This window comes from Melanerpes formicivorus, unplaced genomic scaffold (assembly GCF_026170545.1).
Source record: "Melanerpes formicivorus ecotype bairdi unplaced genomic scaffold, bMelFor1.0.p_v2 SCAF_49, whole genome shotgun sequence".
Classification (NCBI taxonomy): Eukaryota; Metazoa; Chordata; class Aves; order Piciformes; family Picidae; genus Melanerpes; species Melanerpes formicivorus.
Window position 1 is genome coordinate 3038022 of NW_027142401.1, and position 20333 is coordinate 3058354.

The window sequence follows — 20333 nt, forward strand, 5'->3', positions numbered from 1 at the left end:
TACTTTGCAGCATGCTCACAAATGTAGTAGTATTGCAGAAATATCATTTGGTATTTTTCCTATTTTTTCTCTAATATGGCATTGTCTTACTAGTAATGTCTCTATTTTACATAGCTTCCTTTCACCATAAGTAGCATAACTATGCAAAAATCTCTGTTCATTGAAAGATGCCAAAATATAAAGCAGGAACACTACTACAGTATGGCAAAATTAATTAAAAAGTCATTGTACCAAAGGAAGTTCATATTCATGCACTGCAAGTTTAAAGAAGTAAATGGTTACCTCATATGTATTTCCAAGTGAGATTTTTCAGTAAAATCAATCCAGATAACTTGGAAACTGCTTTCTACAAGTAAGTCATCAGGTTCACTTCGCTGTGAGTCGGTACACATCCCAATGGTAAAAGATTTCTCCAACAATATGCCCAAAGTAGATCTCAGAGCAAAGTTTCCAAGGAAGAGGTGGTAAGATTTTTATATTAGCTCAGTCATGCCATGCTGGGATGTGCTGGGTAGTTTTTGCCAGGGAAGTACTGGCTTTGCAAGATGTACTTTCCCTCATTTTTAGGTAGAAACATCCATGTCAGTCTGCTGTGAAGATGGGCAGAGGAATGTGCACCATCACTAGGGAGTTTCTCTTGCACATGTGTGCTGTCCTGAGCATTGGTACCTTAAGGGCATGGCTCTTTGGAATGCCCAGCCTTGCAGACCAAGTTAGGTGCATTGCCAGCCCATGTTTTCTGGTACCCAGGCCTTTTAGAGGAGCATGACTTTTAGAAGCATCAGTGCTCTGAATGATAGGCAGACTCTTTAACAATCCTTTTAAAGCCACTTCATTGCTCTAGAAATGCAAACAGAGGGAATGGTAGGAACAATCAGAACTGTGCAAATAGTGGAGGTTTTAATTAAGTAAGGTTAAGTTTACAATTTTAGCACATGGAGGGAAGACTTTCAGTGTCTGACAAGTCTTTCCTCTTCTTGACTATTTGTGCTACTTGAGGCTGATCCAAAAGGTATTTGACCTTGTGCTTAAGTACAGTGTATCTATCTTCTGGCCTCCTATAACTAATTGTTTTCTCTGCTGAACAGGAAAGAAACAAAGACAAAAGGTTGTGTTGACGAATTGGTACTTTAATAGCACAAATTCTTACAGGTTTGTAAGAAGGGGACTGTTTGGGCTTACAAGTCCTTGTGGCATGTAAAGAGGTGTCACTGAAGGAGTTGGCAGGCATGTAGCAGTTTTGATGAAATGCATTCTAAATGGTTTGATGATGGGTTTGGCTGGATCTGCATCCTTGTTAATTTGTGTATTCTGCCTGAATTTAGCAAGCACTGTCATCCCAACCCTTTCTGTTGTCAGAGCAAGCCTGTTCCCCACCTGACCCTCAGTTGTTACAAACCTTTCTTTTGCGTCCTGCCTGTCACTTGCGTTCTGCGGGCTGGAGATGTAGGTCTTCAAGGTAACAAAAGTAGCAAAAGACACTGGCCATTGTCCAATTTCCATTCTTACAAGGACTTGTTTTTCACCTTGCAGTTTTGGAATGCTGTTGTCAGAAACTATTCAGTCTTGGAGGTCCCTGGAGAGGTTAAACCTTTCATACTTTTCTTCAATGGTTTTGGGTATTTGTGATACAGGGAACTTCTTTGGGTACATAGTTGAGATCTGTTTGATGTACAGGGCATGCCATGCTCTTGTATTATATTTAGTGTTACACTGAACAGAACCAAAGGCAGAGGGGCACTCAAGAATTAGACACCAGAGGTCCAGATTTTAAATTAACGGCATGATCGGGACACTTCCATGAACTTGGTCAGACAAAACTGCTGAGACTACACTGCTGATTGCATTTGCACTCCACAGTCCTGAAGTCACAGGTCATGTTCCTAATCTTTGTAACAGAGCAGCAAAAACCCAATGTATTTCTGAAAGCCAGGGGAAACCCTGCAAAAAGTTATTGCTGTTATTTACTGTATTTTTTCTTCTTTTTTTCTTTTCCCCTGTTGTTTCTGATGGCTCTGGGAACTGCCTGAAGTTCTGCTTGCTATTACACAGCCCTACTTTATCTAGAATATCATTTTCTGGCTCCTGTAAACAGGCTTAAAAGTCACTGTACTGTTACTGCTGTTACTGAAACTCTACAATGAGTTTAAGTACCTTGATAAGTAAGAATGTTGTCTTGTGTATTTTTTCCTCATTCTGTGTGAAGGCTTCACATTGTTGTGATGGTTTTAGCACAACAATAAAAAATCATAAAAAAGAAAATAAATACATTTATTACCAATATAAAAACATTTCTGAGATTTGTAATGATAAAAACACTTTGCCAAGATTTTAACTGGTAACAAGCATGCCCTGATTAACAGAATTAATTTCCTGCATGATCAAAACACAGTGTGTCCTTTGCAATAGGACTCTCGATGTTCAGCTCTCAGTAAACACATTTTATGATATAGGATTATTTTTTAATCTGATTCAGTCCTGAAGAGAGTGTGCAAGGTGAAGGATGGAAGAGGCAGGAAGGGTAACAGACAATGAAAGAAGGGAACAGCAGCAAGGTCCCTGTATTGGTTATGTAGGGGGAAGGGATAAAAAGAGAAATGGAAAAAACCCAAAACACAACATCAAAAGATAAGAGTTACCGTCCTGCTCCAACAATAAAAAGAAGTGCCTGCAGTGAGGTTTGAAGCAGTATTTCCAAGTCACTTGAAGTCTTAGAAGACTTAGAACTCACAAAGTTTGGGACTTGATGATCTTAAATATCTTTTCTGACCTAAATGATTCTGTGGTTCTTCCTTACAATACCACATCAAATGCCAGGCTGACTGCTTGGAAGTACTGCTTCTACCAGAAGTGCTTTCTGCAACAGAAGACCTATTGGCTGGTTGTGTGGATGGAGTAGTGGATGGTCAAGTCTGTCTGTACAGAGCCTTTGGTCAGACTTTTGCCTTATGAAGAACTCTTTCTGTAATCTACATCTCCATGGAGAATATTTTTTGAGGCATCTCTATTGCAATATAATTTTATTCAGTAGCTGTATCTATGACAGAGCCACGGTATGTTTCATGTCCTGTAGTAAAGCCTGCTCCACGACTTTATAATGTGGAGAAATGGATTATGACAGAAAACAATAAAAACTGCTTGAGGGCACAGATATGACCACATAAATGCTACTGTGATCAACTTAATTCTGGTTCTAAATAACTCCCTGTTTTATCTTTCAAGAAATTTGCCAATTACAGAGATATAAATACTGCCAAGCTGGGATGTGCTCCTTTTAGAATGCTGCAATCAAGGATGCACTTCTGCAAAATAAACATGCTTTAGGTGAACTTTCTAAGAATACATGCTGCATAACATCTTCTGACCATCTCCTTGTTTGGCAGACACTGGAATCCTTATGCTTATTCTTGCTGGATAAGGAATTGGCTGGGTGGCCACACTCAGAGAGGTGTGTTCAATGGCTCAATGTCCAAATAGACACCAGCGATATGTGTCCTCCATCAGGAGTTGGTACTGGTACCAGAGCTCTTTAACACCTCTGTCAGTGATATGGACAGTGGGATTGAGGCACCCTCAGCAAGTTTGTGGGTGACACCAAGCTGTGTGGTCCAGTTGACACACTGGAGGGAAAGGATGCCACCCAGAGAGACATGGACAGGCTTGATGGGTGGGCCCAAGCCAACCTCAAGAAGTTCAGTAAGGCCAAGTTCAAGGTCCTACACCTGGGCTGGGGCAATCCTAAGGAGTGGCTCAAGAACAGTCTCAAGGAGGAAGACCTGGGGGTGACAGTTGTTGGAAAACTCAACATGAGCTGACAATGTGCTCTTGCAGCCCAAAAAAGAAACCATGTCCTGGGCTGCATGAAACAGAAGTGTGACCAGCAGAATGAGGGAGGCGATTTTGCCCCTCTGCTCTCATGAGACCCCACGTGCAGTACTGTGTCCAGTTCTGGTGCCCCCAGCATAAGAGAGACATGGAGCTGCTGAAGCAGGTCCAAAGGAGGGCCATGAAGATGATCAGAGAGCTGGAGCATCTCCCCTGTGGGGACAGGCTGTGAGAGTTGGGGCTGTTCAGCCTGGAGAGATGAATGCTCTGGGGAGACCTTATAGCAGCCTTCCAGTACCTGAAAGGAGCCTGCGAGAAAGCTGGGAAGGGACTATTTACAAGGGCTTGTAGTGATAGGATGAGCAGATTTAGAGTGGGTAATAGGAATAAATTCTTTCCGGTGAGGGTGGTGAGACACTGGAACAGGTTGCCCATGGAGATTCTGGATGCCCACTCCCTGGAGATGTTCAAGGCCAGGATGGATGAGGCCTTGAACAACCTGGTCTAGTAGAAGATGTCCCTGCCCATGGCAGGGGGGATGGAACTAGATGATCCTTAAGGTCCCTTCCAATCTAAGCCATTCTGTGAGTCTATGAATGTGCATTAATTTAAGAGGCAATGTTTTTATCCAGCATATGCTTAAATGATGGCAGAGGAACTGAACTACATCTGTATTTCATGTGTAATTCTAGAGTATGTACTGTCTAGTGTGGCAGTGGTATAGCTTTTCTGCAGCACTGCAGAGAAAGGATAATGCAAGATAGGATATTTTCCTAATTCAAATGCAACTAAACATGTTATAATTTGTACATTTAAATCACAGAATAGTTTGATTCCAGTAACACAGTCCATAGCAAAAGGCTTCTACTCCCCAGGAAGCCATATCTGAAAATATTTTACTCTCCACACCAATTCATTGACATTTATTTTAGTACATTCCAATATAAAAAATATTTGCAGCAGAACAAATAGCATTGAGTTCTCATTTCCAATTTATATTGGTGTAAATTTTGAGTCTCTCATTTGACACTCTTTATACAACATAACCTTTCAATCTCCTTGCTCCCACAGTATCAGCCATTATCCCGTGTCTTGTCTTTCTCCACTTCAGAATAAGGTTATTCTAACATGTAGGTCTAACAAGAAATGCAATGTATTTTCATTGATTTGTATTGTCACTGATTACCTGTTCATGTTATATAGTGATCTGTATAATAAAGGACATTCTATGTTATCATGCAAAACCAGTCTTAAGGAACAGATTCTTCACCCCAGGCTCCTTCAGTTTATTTATAAGGTCTTGTTTTTTAGAAAATGAGCTTTCTGACACTAACCTTGAAAATATTTACCATTATTAATCAATCTCTAGAACTGAATATTTGGCACTAGCATAGAATGTTTTAACTGCTTTTCCCCAAAGACTACTGTTTTTTTCAGAGTCTTGCTCAGAGATTGGATCCTCCAGTCTCAGGAAAATTAAAGCATTTTGTCATTTGATTATTGGAAATAATTCAGTTTAATTTACACCATCGTATTGTAATCTCATTGCAATCTGATAGGACAATAACTGTTAGAGAATCTGGACAAGTGTGTAACCAGATCATCACCAGCTTCTTTACTGTGCTTTTACTGCAAAAAAAGTAACTAGTCACTTAGAAGAGTGGGGTGGTAAACAACTACTGAGTATCATTCCTTGACATTTTTTCCCATGTTCAATTTGTCACTGATTCTGATCTGTTACATCCTCTAAAAACAAAGAAGAAGCTGAATTCCACTTCTAAGATGTAAAAAGTAAATGAATGATTTGCTCTCGCCTAATTTCTATTAGTTGTGTTTGACATGATGCACATAGTAGCATTTCTCAGATATCTCTGTCCATAGAGATGTGATAAGAGATTCAATTCTTACAGTTGTGTTAGGTAGCAAGAAAACACATGTAGGGCAATCTGAAAATTCACACTCAAAATAAGCTAGAAGGCAAAGCATGCAGCTTTTCTAGATTTGATTTCAATTAATAAAGTGTTTCCTTTATTCTGCCAGAATACTGCAGAACTAGTCCTTCATTATCAATAAAGATTTGAAGAAGAAAATAAGCTGCAATGGATTTGTTACATATCTGTGCTGTGTACTATTTTCTAGATTGTACCTTGTGCCTGCTAGTTTAGCTTCTGCACAAGGTAGGGGTTTGAGACATAACTGATCAATACCTACTCGAGGTCTTCAAAGCCTCTTTGGATTTGCAGTTGATATCTGTAGAACAGGGATAAAAAAAAATACTTAAGTACAATAGTGAGATAAATGAATTCATACAGAAAAGAAATCGGAGAGATCCATCTGAAGCTTGGCACTGCCTGAGTTTGAGTTGCTGTAAGTATTCACAATCATTGAAGACAGAAATTGGATTTTTTAAGAAAGATACAATTGATTTATAGAGGGATCATACTTCTGAGGTACAAGAACTGGGACACAATTGCTTGCAGTCAGGATTGGTAGTGTATGATGTTGATGGAGTTCATAATCCTCAGGACAAGAGGACCTTACAGCTGTGAGGAAGAAATAGTGGATTCTTGTTCATCCCTCTCCATATATTTACTTGCCCATTTCATGCTGTCCTTCCTTTCCCCCAGTATTCTATTTTCTCCTCTTTTTTCTCCTCCCATTTTCCAAATGCATTAATGGTTTGTCTATTTACAAATACTTTTGCAAGTGAACAGAAAATGAAAAATCTGTGAAAAGCTGCTTGCTTTATTTTTTCCTCTTTCTTATTTTATAGCTCACTCAAACCTTAATGCTTTACTCTAGCTGGACAGTCCCAGCAGTTAGTCTTGTATTCAGGTAATCTTACTTCACTGGTAACCTGATGTGGTTTAATTTCCTACTATGAAAGCCTTGTATTTCATTTATGTACACACTAAATGAATTGCATAGTTTACTTGGCATTTTTGTTGTCTGTCTCCTTAGAAAATTGTTAAGGGTTTTCTGGGGATTTTGATGTTTTTGTTTGGTTCTTCTTGTTTGTTTGTTTATTATTTCTTAAATGCATATTAGGGTTTGCTGCCAAACTTTACTGTGAGAAGCGACTGAGAGTGAAAGTTGTGAATGCTGGAAAGAGAAATTTTGAAAGGAAATGGGATTTCAAAATCAGAGGCATTGTTACTTAGCAAAAATTGTACCAAGGCAGGACATAAGCAAATATAACTGTCATTACCACAAACTCATAAAGATGTTCCAACCTCCCCTTAGACTTCCCATACTGATATTCCTCAGTGCCTATTTCCCTTTGCTTGCCTGATTGATTTATTTATTTTAGGTTTTTGCAGATATCCCTTCTCTGCTCTATCTCTTCCACTGCTTTCTCTTTACAGCCACTTTGTTGCTCCATAGACTGGTAACTGCTGTGCTGCCAGCAGCCAAACTTCCCTTCCCCACCTTCCACAGCAGAAAATGCAAGAGTGCTTGTACAAAATTTCCTCCATGCTTGTTGCATTTACTAACCTTAGCACTAAATAGTTAAGCAGGCATTCTCCTCCTAATTGAAAAAAAGAGGATGTATTTAAAGAGAAGTAGCAGTTTGTGAAGCAGTATCAGAATTTATAATGTGTTTTTCTTTCAGTGAAGCATATTAAAAGAAAACAAAGTCCCAAAGTGCTTTTGAACTTACTCTACCCTCTGTTCTTTGTCCTGTTCCTAAGGGCAAGTGTGGCAAACAGCAGATTTCATCCTTATATCATCTGGTTCTCAGAGCCTCAGAATCAAACTGATCACCACAGCTGCAATAAATAAAGTGCCTATTCAATAAGATACAATGCCAAATATTATTCAACATTCTTCTGGCCATGCACAGAGTCTGATGGAAAACAGCACAACTGACTTACTGCCTTTTAGCTTGCAATTAAAATTGCTGAGTAATCAGTGGACGGTGGATATGGCAAAGGAGAGTGTGAATAATGCCAATTTGCTTGGTTTAGCTTACACTTAGTATTTAAATCAAGAATATCTACAGTAATATGGCCTTCATTAATTATGAAACAATGTGTTAACATTGAAGCCTGCAAGAAATGTCATTCCATGCATCTACCTGTTCTGTGTGTGATTTATAGTACCTTTTTAATCATGCCTGATATTTATATGCAGCATTTGATTGGATATATACATCTCATGGAATACATAGCACATTTCTCTGAGAGAGTCCTAAGTAGTTGAGTTCAAGCATTTGGAAACACACTTTTCTCTGACTTAATGGTTCAGCCTTTTTAACTACCACGCAAGGAGAAACATGATGGTGTGAATTGTTTGGTTAAAATAGTTGCATTCCAAAAGTACACGTTTTAAATGAATTATTTCTGATTTTTTGTTTATTTTTAAGTTCTGTTGTGTTTTATTTTCCTTTTTGTTTTCTTTTTCTAGGCTGAGGTTCAGCTATGCTATCTGGAAGCACAAAGAGATGCTGTTGAACAGATGTCCTTAAAGCTGTACAGCGAGCAGTACAACACCAGTAGCAAGCGAAAGGAAGAGTTTGCTGATATGTCAAAAGTTCACACAGTGGGAAGTAATGGGTAGGGAACTATTCTTTTTGTTGTTTTATTCTCACTGATCTGTGGGTTTTTTTACATGATATACTTTTTCTTACTTTTAGTTAACTGGGGTTTTTGTTCCTAGGCTAAGACGCAGAGGGAAACTCTTGATATGTTTTGGGGTTTTTCAATATAGGAATGCAATAAAGAATGGATTCTGGAAAATTTGCCCAAATCATGGCTTGTTCATAGGACTAAATAACAGCAGTCCATTGGGTTTACTTGCAAAAGTGTAATGTGTCCCTTTGCTTCAGGCTTTTCTCCTCGAATGGCTTTGTAGCTTTTGATTTTTCAGCATCTTCCAAGGAAGCATCTTTAGAATCTATTAATGCCTCTGCAAGACAAATCTCTGTAATGATTATGCTAGTAGTGACTATGAAATATGAGCATGAAGCCATTCACTCATAGTTCTGCAGTTCAAACATTCCAGTTTTATACTTCTAGAAATTCCTTGATTTGATCTTTTTGGCCTGTTTATTACTAAATATAAATACACATGCCCTCACAGATACATAGATTATGTATCTCACAATTATGTATCTGACAAATATTGCATGTATTTTATATATATGTGTGTGTGTGTTATATAAATGTGCTCTTTCTTAGTAGTTTGGGCAAAGAATAATCAGAATGGACAGAATAATCAGTGAAAACTTGCTGCCTGTCCCTTTTTCACAAGCAAAAAAAACCCAAACCAACAAAGTTTTGGTTTAAGACTTTTTCTCAAAAGTCTTCTGAAAAACCTGTCTTCCAACTTCTACCACAGTTAAATAACCATAAGAGCATCCTTCTCTGTGTTCATAATAGTGTGGGGTAAAGTCAGCTTGAAGAAGCCAAGCAGTGCTCATTGTTTGGGCACAACTTCTTCCCTAATAGGTTTCTTGTAACCAATAAATACAATAAAATATTGCCTGCAGTTTTCCTATGCAAGGAAAGCCATGGACCAAGGTGTTAGTGAGCCATTTACATCCAGAACTTCCATTTCCAATTGTTAGCTCAATGTTGAGGTCTTGGAAACACAGTTTTATTAAATTACCAACTGCAAAGATAAATGAGCCTTGTAAACATCCCCTCTTATTATACGGAAAGATGACTGTTTTAGAAAAGTTGATGTGAGCTAATTATGTAGGATTACTGAGATCTTGATTACACATGCAGAAATCTGTCAGATTCTCAAACATGCCAGTGCAGCTAGTGCCAACCTTAAAAATAATTTGTTCAGAATTGGTGTGTATATGTATATCAATGTGCACTGGGGGCTATATGTTCAAAACCAGCTTCTAATTTTGCAGCCACAGTTCAATGTGAGCAAGACATAAGGTTGGAATTTTGTGTTGGACATAAGGCGGTAAGACATCAACAGACATTTGACTGTAGAGGAGAGAGGGTATAAAGTTATAAGCATCAGGAAAAATCCAGTTTGTAGCTCTGTGCACCATAGATGCTAAGCACACAGGCTCTTAAATTGCATTTATTTACACTTGTAATTAATGCATGTCACTGGGAATGACAGTCTACTAATACTCCCTACTTTTTCTGTGCTGTGGCCACCTTTTTGGGCCCCTATGACCACCCCAGCTTTTAAAGGCTCAACAGTGTCTAAGGGGATGAGGTACCTAAGGGAGATAAATACAGCACCATGTATTGAGCCATTATAGAAACTAGGGTGGGCTGAATTCTGATGGAAAACTTTCAGTTGAATCAGTCTGAGGTATTCTATAGAACACAATGGAAATGCCTTTCAGCTGTTTTAAAATGCAGCTGACCCGACATTTCTCTACTGTGTATCAAATTATGGCCAAAAAACATATGGGCAGAAAAGCCACAGTACAATGACCTAGCTAGAGACTGAGGTCCTTACAGAGAAGGGACCATTTACATAACTGAGAAAGTTAGGATATCTATCCATTAGCTGTTGTGGAAGAAAGAAAAGTGTCTCCAGGGAGAAGAGTCATAGGTGGAGGATTATTTTTCTAGTGAGGGGAAAGATTTGGGAGATAACTGTGTAGGAAATAGCTAAACTCAGATAGGTAAGGAAGCATCTGCAGAATAGGGTGGTGCTAGTGGGTCTGTAAAGATTTCCTGAAGAACAGTGATCTTGTTACAACAGCAGTAGAGAGGTTTACACTTACCTGTATGGAAATGTCTAAAGTGACAATGAAAAAGAAGAGAGCAAATATCTACTGCCAGGGACCACCAGCTAGCTGGGCAGAAAGAGGTAACCAAAAGTAACTGAGAACAGCTGCAAAATGTTATAGCAAATCTAGCTGGAAATACTGCATCCCCTCAAAACTGAGGAGGAGTTTATAGAGGTACTACTGGGAAGAGATTGTCCCCTTGTACTCAGCATTGGTGAGGCCACACCTCGAGTACCGTGTTCAGTTTTGAGCACATCAATACAAGGAAGACATTGAGGCTCTGGAGCAGGTGCATAGAAAAGCAATTAAGCTGGTAAACGGCCTAGAGAATGAGTCTGATGAAGAGCAGCTGAGGGAACTGGGACTGTTTAGTTTGAGGAAAAGGAGATTGAGGAGAGACCTTATCACCCTCTGGCTGAAAGGACAATGGAGAGAGGTAGGTGCTGGTCTCTTCTTACAGGTAACTAGAGATAGAACAAGAGAGAAAGGCCTCAAGCTGCACCAGAGGAGGTTTAGGCTAGACAGTAGGAAAAAATTTACACTGGAAGAGTGGTCAGGCATTGGAACAGGCTGCCCAGGGAGGTGGTTGAGTCACCATCCATGAATGTGTTTAAAAGTTGTTTAGATGTAGTGCTTGGGGATATGGTTTAGTGGGGAAATGGTAGAGTAAGGTTATTGGTAGGACCTGATGATATCAAGGGGCTTTTCCAACCAGAATGATTCTGTGATTCTATGAGATATGGATGCAATATCTAAAGCAACAATGCACAACATGAAGGCCAAGTCCTGGGATCTTCTTGTCACCTAGCACTGGACCTTCATGGGTGAGGATGTGGGAAAAATGCCATAGAAGGGGCTTCAAGTATGCACAGAATATAAGCCAAATGTAAAGCTGTTAAGGCCAGGATTCTGATTTCTCCTGTATCCTCCTAATAAAAAGATGTGAAATGAGTTCCAAAAAAACTGATGACCCAGGAACTTGAAAGAACTTTATTACCTGGCTGAATTTTTTGGTAGGCATACCAATGTGTTTACAGGACTTCTAAATACCATATGAACAATGCCAGCAAAGAAATAATACCAACTGGAAAGTCCTGTTAAACGCAGGGAAAAAAAAAGGCTGATGGAAATACTCTCACATTCCTTTTTATTTATTAATGCCACAGATGAACTGGTTTCCTCATGAGAAAGGTGCTCATGAATTTTCATTCAAAATAATAAATTGATGTCCACATTTTAAGAAATATGTTTAGGGTTCAAGGGATTAGAGGTGCAACTTTGCATATCTGATATCCTGTTTGCCAAGATAAAAATATACTTCTTAATGTTATTTCAGTTATTGTGTAGCCAGTGCTTTTAGCTTATTAGCCAACAAACCCATATTAAGGAAGCTGTAGTTACCTACCCTTTAACTAATATTATTATGTGTGCTGGCAATTTTTTGGTACTTTTAACAGAGGAATAATGTTTTCAATAAACAGGTGAGCTACTCTTTTTTCATCAGTGGTGGGTCACCTTGGATAATCAACCAAAATTGGATCTTTTCTATGGTTCCTGCCTCTGTAACACACATCAGTATTGCAGAAGTTACTCGTTCCCTGATTCTGCCTGTGGCAATATGAAGAAACAATCTGCTAAGCCCAGGAAAAAAAATAAAATAGATTCTGAATAAAGAAAGAAATATTCAATATGACACAGAAATAGACAGGTACATTTTAATCCTAACCTGTCACTGATCCTACAGTTGGTGGATTTTCTGAGTATCTTTGTAGGAGCTTAGTAACTTACATCCTCTTTGGACTAGCAATTTAATAGTAATCAGTAGATCCATCCATTTAGATGTGAGGCAGTAATTTTAAACTATTAGGGGGAAAAAAAATCCACTTTATTTCTTGCATCCCTTCCTGGGCTTTTTCCAGTGAATCCTGTTTCTCTCTTCATTTTGGACTGAGTTCCTGTTCAGAACTTCAGCTAGCAGTCAAAATCTTCACTTTTTTCCTAGTGATAACTGGGGTTCAGAAAATTAAGTGAAAAGTGCTTCTGTGTGTCTTTAGAGGATTGGTTCATTCTGTTATACCAATATATAGACTGCTCTGGACTGTAAACAGGATATGGTTCTACAGATGCACAGCAGGTGTTGGATCCAGCACATCATCTACCTATTACAGTAAAATCCAGATCCACTTCCTAGTGCAGTTTCCAAAAGCATCCCTTCCCATTCTGACAGTAGCAGGCCATGCATGTTGAGTGTAAGTTTTGCTTCCTGTCATCTTCATAATTTAGATATTTTTGCTGGTACAAATCATCCACTCTGTACCAATTTATACAAGATGAAGTCTAGCCTTGTATCATAAAATATACATTTTAATAACTGCCTGTCATTTTTGCGACTTTGGATAATATTTGGATAAGACAGAAGGGATAAAAAAGGAGCAGTAGATACTGAAGATAAAGAATGGTTGCACTGCTTTCTGAGGAAGGGATAAAGATTCAGTATCAGTGCAAATACACCATTCAAAATGGAGTTTAGTTTTATTTCAGTTTCAAAATGATATCTGAGTCAAATACCTCCTAAAATAGGGGAAAAGCCCTGAACTCCAAATGAAACTATTATGTTTCAACAATAGTAACTTGCCCTTTTTGTGCTTACTCTTCTTCATAATAGCATCACTGCTTACCTTCTCAGGGCAACAGGCAATTTTAAGTAACTGCACTTCATAAATTATTGAGTAAAAGTATACTAAGTACAGTGGATTAAACTAGAGAGTTGCTTCAGAAGCAGGAATCAACACTTGTGCATTATACAAGACTTCCTTTGTTGTCACCTCATTGAAAATAACACCGCAGAAGGCAAATGCTTTCTTCTCTCTTGCTTTCTTGCCAAAAGACAGTTCTACTTGTCACAACTTTATCTTTAAGCTTTCAAAATTGCCCTGCGTTTGGTACTCCAGTTAATAACAACCCAAACCACAGGAGTATTAACAGCTTTGGAAACACGGTGACTTTATTGTTTCCCCATTTACATACCGCTAATTATTTTAATGGGGTTGCTAAAAAAAGTTGTTAATAATTGGAGAAATTAGCTTTGGTGGAGCATGGACTATTGTTTGATCAATATGGGAGGGGGTTTGATACTACTGGCAAGGCTTTTGTTAGTTCCAGTTTTGCAACTTTGAAGATCCCTTTTCAAAGGGTATCTTTCTGACGAATATGCAGTTTTCCAGCATGTACCTTCTGCCTTGTATCACAGTGTTTTAGAAGAATCTATGCTTTACTTATTCACTAGGCTTTCAATAGAGAATCACATTAATCCTTTTAAGCTCCTTATTCTAATGATTTATTTTGTTGAAAACCGTAGTGATCCTCCTTTGAATTTTAATGATTGCTGGCTATTCAAGGATTCATTGTTTTGACTTCCTGTCCTTACCTTTGTTTCTTACATGTCTGTAGGGAACACCTGTCTAATACTGTATCTGGCCTTAGTTCTCACTGGCTTACCATATTCACTCAAGCCTATCTTAAGACGTTAAGTTGAAATGCTAGCTACTCATCCATGAAAATAAATGTAGGATATTTACAGAGATAGGCAGATAGACAGCAGAGGGATAACTGAATGGATTGAGTCATTTTTCGATTAAAATTATATTTCTATATGAATTATATCAAGATGATCGTCGCAAAGTTTGCTCAATATAAAGTCATCACTTGGAAAAAAAAACCCATTAAATAAAAAAGCCTATGGGGGATTTCTCTTTCAAAATTTTTGAAGCAAATGCAGTGTGCCAGTAGTTGTCAGGATCTGGCATCAGCCACTGAATTTAGGTCGTGGCACTGGCTTAAATTGGATTTCAGTTTTCATTTTCACCCACTCTATATAAATACAGAATGTCTCTTTAGAAATATAACCAGGAACATCATGAGTTTTCAAGAATATATTATTCTAATAGAAGATTTTAACAACTACACAGTATTTATGCATAATACATTTTGTTCCTTATCTACAGCCTTTTGGACTTTGATTCAGAATACCAGGAGCTCTGGGATTGGCTGATTGACATGGAATCCATTGTGATGGACAGCCATGACCTGATGATGTCAGAGGAGCAGCAGCAGCATCTTTACAAGGTTAGCGCCACCGTTACTGCCTTTACCTAGCTATAGAAGATCTGATTAGCTTGACAAGTCTTTCTCTCACAGGATATCGCTGCGTTCATTGTATGTATCATGGTGTCTATTAGAATTCCCTTCCCTGTCCCCAACCTCATTTCCATCCCCTGTGCGCTGACAGGCTGCACCGACATCATAATTGCAAGAAAGTTCCCTTTATCACATTCTATTTGGTGTAATTCTATAGAAGGACAAAGATTTGTCTTCAAGATGAATAGAAATAAATGAAACTGCATTAATAAATAGACTGAAACAAAATGAAGGGAAAAAATGAAATGCTAGCATTTAACAAAATGTGTTTTGATTGGAGCTTTCAGCTGGATTTTTATCCACCTTTCAGACCTCATATTGGAAGAAAGAAATTTGCCTTGATTTTGGTTTGCTGCTGCCAGGATACAGGACTCTTCCAATTTAAGTTTTATTAGTTATACATAAAGCAGACATTGTCATGTTAAGTCATCACGCTTGCTTGTGATTCCAGGAAAAAGATTTTGAACTTGCATATTGATTACAGGGTATTCATCTAACATACACACACTCACACACATGGTTTCCTTTATTTAGCCCAGAAGCTCTCTTTCACTTCCTTTAGATAGACAGTGCTTTTGAGAAGTTTCCCAAAACATGCAAGTTGATCCTAAAATTGATTCCAACTTCACTGTGTGTCTAAGAAGCAGCAGTCTGTGGGTCTGAGGGGTTGAGGGGGGGGGGGGGGTTGGGGGTTGGGAGGGGGGAAGAAAGTAGAGGCCTTCAACAGAAATATCAGGCTGCAGTAAATCTTCCTCATTTAGGCAATTTTTATTGGAGTAATTCTGACAGTTGTCATCCTTGAATTGCTTTGAGCATATGGCATATTTCAAAGAGCAGATTGTGAATCATAAAAAATAAAATTAATAACTAACCACAGAATCAGCAACAGTATAATGACAAGAAACAACTACCCTCTAGCTTCTTTTTTTATTTCTTATCGAATAAATGGCACATTCAAGGTCAAATAGAAGTTGTTTTCTTCCTTTTATGATTGTCTGATGTGATGATTTCTTAAATCTAATTATTTTTTTCTCTTGCTCTCTTGCTTTGGCATCTTAATCTCTTGGTGGTCTTCTTGCATTCTGGTCTGCCTCGTTTTAGTCCTTTGCTTTAAAATACCCAGTGAGAAAGTTTCGTCACAGGAGTTAAAATGTGTTTGCAAATGGAAATGTGATTCCAATCCAAACTATTTTGGACTGCAAATGAGCTTAATTCAGTGGCCTCCATTTCTTACTTTGACAATAATTTCTTATTTTTTTTTCTGCTGTCTTTTTCCTTATTTTCTAAACACTTAACCACGCATTAACAGTCCTGACCTTGGCTAGGCTAAGAAATAAGCAACGTCAGCGATGGGTCAAAAGTTTCCTGTGAATTTAAAATGAGGTGTTTTGGTAGTGTCTATCCATACAAGACTATGGAAGACTTGTGCCATGCCTAATCTAACCATGTGTTTTAGTCCTATGATAAAACAAAAAAATCAATAAACATGTATTTTAAGGAAACAATCCATCCAGCAATATGAAAAGGAACAAAGCCCAAGCAGCCAGCCTGAGTATTTTAGGATACCTCCCTTTTCCCTATTCAGATGTAACCATTAAGAATAATTATAGATGGTAAGGCTGGGATAATAATGCACAGTGAGAAGAATAAAGGAAGGTGATAATTTAAGAATTAGTTTGCAGTACAGTATGGTGGTAACATGAGGAATATTGTATGTTCAAAATGGGAAGTAGTCATTTCTTAATATTATGGAATTCTGTATTTTGGTAGGCATGACGCTTCCAAAAGCAGAAAGTTTGTGTCAGAGAGAGGAGCTGAGTGCTGCTTCCAAAGCAGAGGCAAGCTTGTTTGTTCTGCAGTTTCTACAGGGCAGTCATTAATAGGGGGCCCATCTCAAAAATACCTGTCTGATCATTGCAAAACCACTTGAAGAAGGGTAGAAACAGACTGCCTGCCCTCCCATGGAGAATATTCTTTGCATGTACCTTCCTGTGAAAACAGCAGGCAAATTGTTAAGGAATGAGGGGGAAACTTAACTAGAAATTAAGTGTTTGGTAAAGAGAAGAGTAAGAAGTGTTCCTTGAGCAGGAGGACTATTTCCAGGTCATGTAAAAAGGTTTAGTTCATAGCATTAATATCTGTTAGCCTTAAAAAAAAAAAAGGGGGGGGGGGGGGGGGGGGAGAGAGGAGAGGAGGAAAAAATCAAACAAAAATCACCTCCCTAAGAAGTATTGAAAGCCCCATTATTTCTGTCATTTCAAAGCAGACAAAAGGAAACAGCAAATGAAATTGAGGGAACAATTGTGCACTAGGTCTGTATCGTCCTTAATTTCAGAGCCCCATGTAACAATGAATCACACCCTCCAAACCACTGTTAATAGTTTTATAAGAGTAGCCTAGTAAACCTCTCTTCTAATTAATACCGACATCCCTTTTATTTGGAGGCTCTTACACAGAGTTGTGAATGGTCTAGTGTGAACAGCTAAGGGGCAGGAGCACTGCCTGCACTCCACAGTGAACGCAGCAATTCTGGTCTGTAGGGACCGAAGTCTGTTAAGAGAAATTCAGGCAGCTATTATTACCAGAATTCCTCGGTAATGTGGGGTGTTATGAAAACAAAGGTCTTGCTTTAGTTATTCGTTTTCAGTTACAACTTCAAATGTTCAACGTGCTAATTGCGCTCTCCTCCTTTTGGTGGATTCTCCTCAACTCACAGATCCATTTTCTCAGTTATTGAGCTGACAAGTAATTGCACCTCTGAGCCAGCTCAGCAAGCCGCCTCTGTCAGGGAACCTGCTGTGGTATCACTATTACCAACAGTAATCATTGCCCGTAGAAGTCTATGAATGGGAAGGAGCAGTGAGAAAACAGGTAAATCGGAAGGGAAAGGCATACATTAAAGAAGCATAACATAATATAGAAATACTAAAATTGCATATGAGAGAATAAAGTGTATTTTGGACTTGATGATCTCAGAGGTCTATTCCAGCCTCAATAATTCTGCCATTCTGTGTGGGTTTCATGGTTGGACTGTTTCCCTAGTATTCTGTTTTCAGATTTAATGTAGTTTTAAGTCAATTCTCACCTTAATTTTGCTTTATAATATTCCAGGAACTTTACAGGTTTGGTTTGATTTTTTTCATTTTAGGATCCTTATTATCTCTCTTTAATGAGGTTTTGTTTTGCCCTTAATATAGTAGGAGCAGCACAGCCGCCTTAATAATAATAATAATAATAATAATAATAATAATAATAATAATAATAATAATAATATTACTCTAAATAGGTATGTATGACTCTCTGGATTTCCTAGATTTAAGGGCAAAGATTTACAAACAGGGGAAAAAAAAAAAAGCTATCACTCTTCATGATGCTCCCCCAGAGTCCTAAGCGATTTCAGCTTTACAGACTTCAACTAGCTGATGATTTTCCAAATCAACTAGTGTTTGATAAAATGGCAGTCATGGAATGGATTGCTGACAGTTTATTTGTCTTCTAATGCTTTGTCTCTTAACTACAAAAAAATTAACAGGAGCATTTCCATGTTTTTGGACTCTCACTCCTTTGTACTTCTGTAATAGCTGAGTTTAATGCCAAATGTATCATGTTTATTTCATTTTAATCTACTGCATGTGAGTCTGATCTCATAAGCTCTGAGTACACAGAACTTGCATTGACTTCAGCTGTATTCATATGCCGTTACTGGAGGATCAAACCCAAAGAATTTAAACTCTGCTAATTAGCCCTTTAGTGGGAGCTTGAGTAGTTCTGTACCTTGCATGTTCAAAATGAAGCAAATCAGTATTTACTGGAATTGTGGAGATTAGAAATGAGTATACTAGGCAGAGAAGTTAATGATAATTCTTTCCATTTTACTCAGAAGATTAATTGCAAAACTTAATTGAGTTAGATTAAAACTCCATTTAAATAAGTGCACTATGATTGTTAAAATTGTTAGTATCTTCAGAATAAAAATTAACTAAACATTTTAAAATATCAAATACAAGAAATGACATTTTTTCTGTCTGATTACATGTTTAGTGTTTTTAATACAAACTGCATAAGCCATAAATCTCACACTAGTATATTTTCATCAGTCGTGGTCGTTATAGATGGGAAAAGTCCTTTATGCAGTAGTGCAAAGATTTTACAACCATCTCGTTGACATGGCTTTTGAACAGATTCACTGCCAGATTATTTCATCAAAGGGAAGCAGTTTGCTGTATTAAATAACATGAAAATGCACATCAAAAGCTAAGGATACCTCTCAGAAAAAGTTGAGGGGGGGGGGGGGGGGAAATCTCCCAGCAGTTTTTGTTTCCCTACTAGAAGCTATCCCTCCTCGGAAGGTGCAGTTCATTTTCTCCTCTGGGTGTGCTGCTGCTCCATTGTGCCTTTCTCTCTGGCTCAGTGTGCTGTGGCCCTGAGTGGATCAAACAAAACGTGGTGAAAGTTTCCCTCATTTGCATCACTTCTAGACAGCCCTGTCGTACTCTTTGCTGACAGGAAATCACTGTCTTTGTCACCTTTTTTCAGTGATCTCCTTTTGGCAGAGATTGGCCATGTGACCAGGATTAATCACAACAACAGTTCTGGCTCAGAACTCAATGACATGTTTTCCTCAGCACTTCAATAATGGTGTAGAGGAGTCAGTAGGAAATGACTACATTAATTTCAGAGTGAAAAGATAATTAACACTTAAGGAGTAGTGCTATAACCTATGGAGCTATTATTCAAATTAAAACTAATTTATTGCAAACTTGTGAAAAAAAATAAAATAAATTAACTCCTGTCCTTTAATGCAACTGTTAAAATAATCTTGCAAGAGTCCCTGAGTTTAAAAAGAGGCACAAACTATATTTAACACGGTAATATAAATACATAAAAACTTCAACATTTGAAACTGGAGGCTGAAGTATGTAAAGTGCTTACTTAGATGATATGAATAGGATACTGGCAAACAAAAGCAGCAGTGTACTCCTAGAATGCTGTGCTTCAAGGAGTTTCCTTGGCAACAGAAATGCAGTTCCAAAAGTAGACAGAACTTTCCTCAGAAAACATACTATTAATAACAACCTTCCGGAACAACTTGGAACAATTTGACTACTTGGCAATAATAATGCCAAGTGTTCTGCAAATTAATCTAACACATAACAGTTATATGTTTCTCTTGCCCATAATTCTCCTGTACTGGAGAACCGAGTTCTCTGCTGTTGGAGGATAAAAATGTGCAAAGCGGTTCCAAATGCTGCGCAAACAGAGGGAGAGCTCAAATAACAGCAGCCTATAAGGATCAATTAATGTGCTTCGTATCATTTTAACTTGTAAAACAGATTAGTTTAATTGGATTACTTTGTTTCATTTAAAACGAGTCCTGCGTACATATGAAGCCACATTGTAGTTCAAGCAGATTTTCCCTATAAAGAAAACTTATTAAAAGATTAGCAGTCTGTAGAGTGGTATATTTGGACAATATGCTTAGGGGATTGGTTATAAACTAGAAAACGTGAAGATTTTTTTTGCTGCTTGCACTGCATATTCTGTACGGTCCAGGATGCCTTCTGTCTGTCTGGTGATCTGTCAGTGTCTGCACAGAGCT

The 20333-nt window shown here is 38.2% G+C and overlaps 1 protein-coding gene across 1 annotated transcript in view; it reads left to right on the forward strand.

Annotated features, from left to right (window-relative positions):
* Positions 1–20333, forward strand: part of AKAP6 (A-kinase anchoring protein 6) — a 301656-nt gene that overhangs the window by 198966 nt on the left and 82357 nt on the right. Inside the window, exons 8-9 of the mRNA XM_068160348.1 lie at positions 8233–8381; positions 14542–14662. Coding sequence (XP_068016449.1) covers positions 8233–8381; positions 14542–14662 — 270 coding nt within the window. The remainder of the gene's footprint in view (positions 1–8232; positions 8382–14541; positions 14663–20333) is intronic.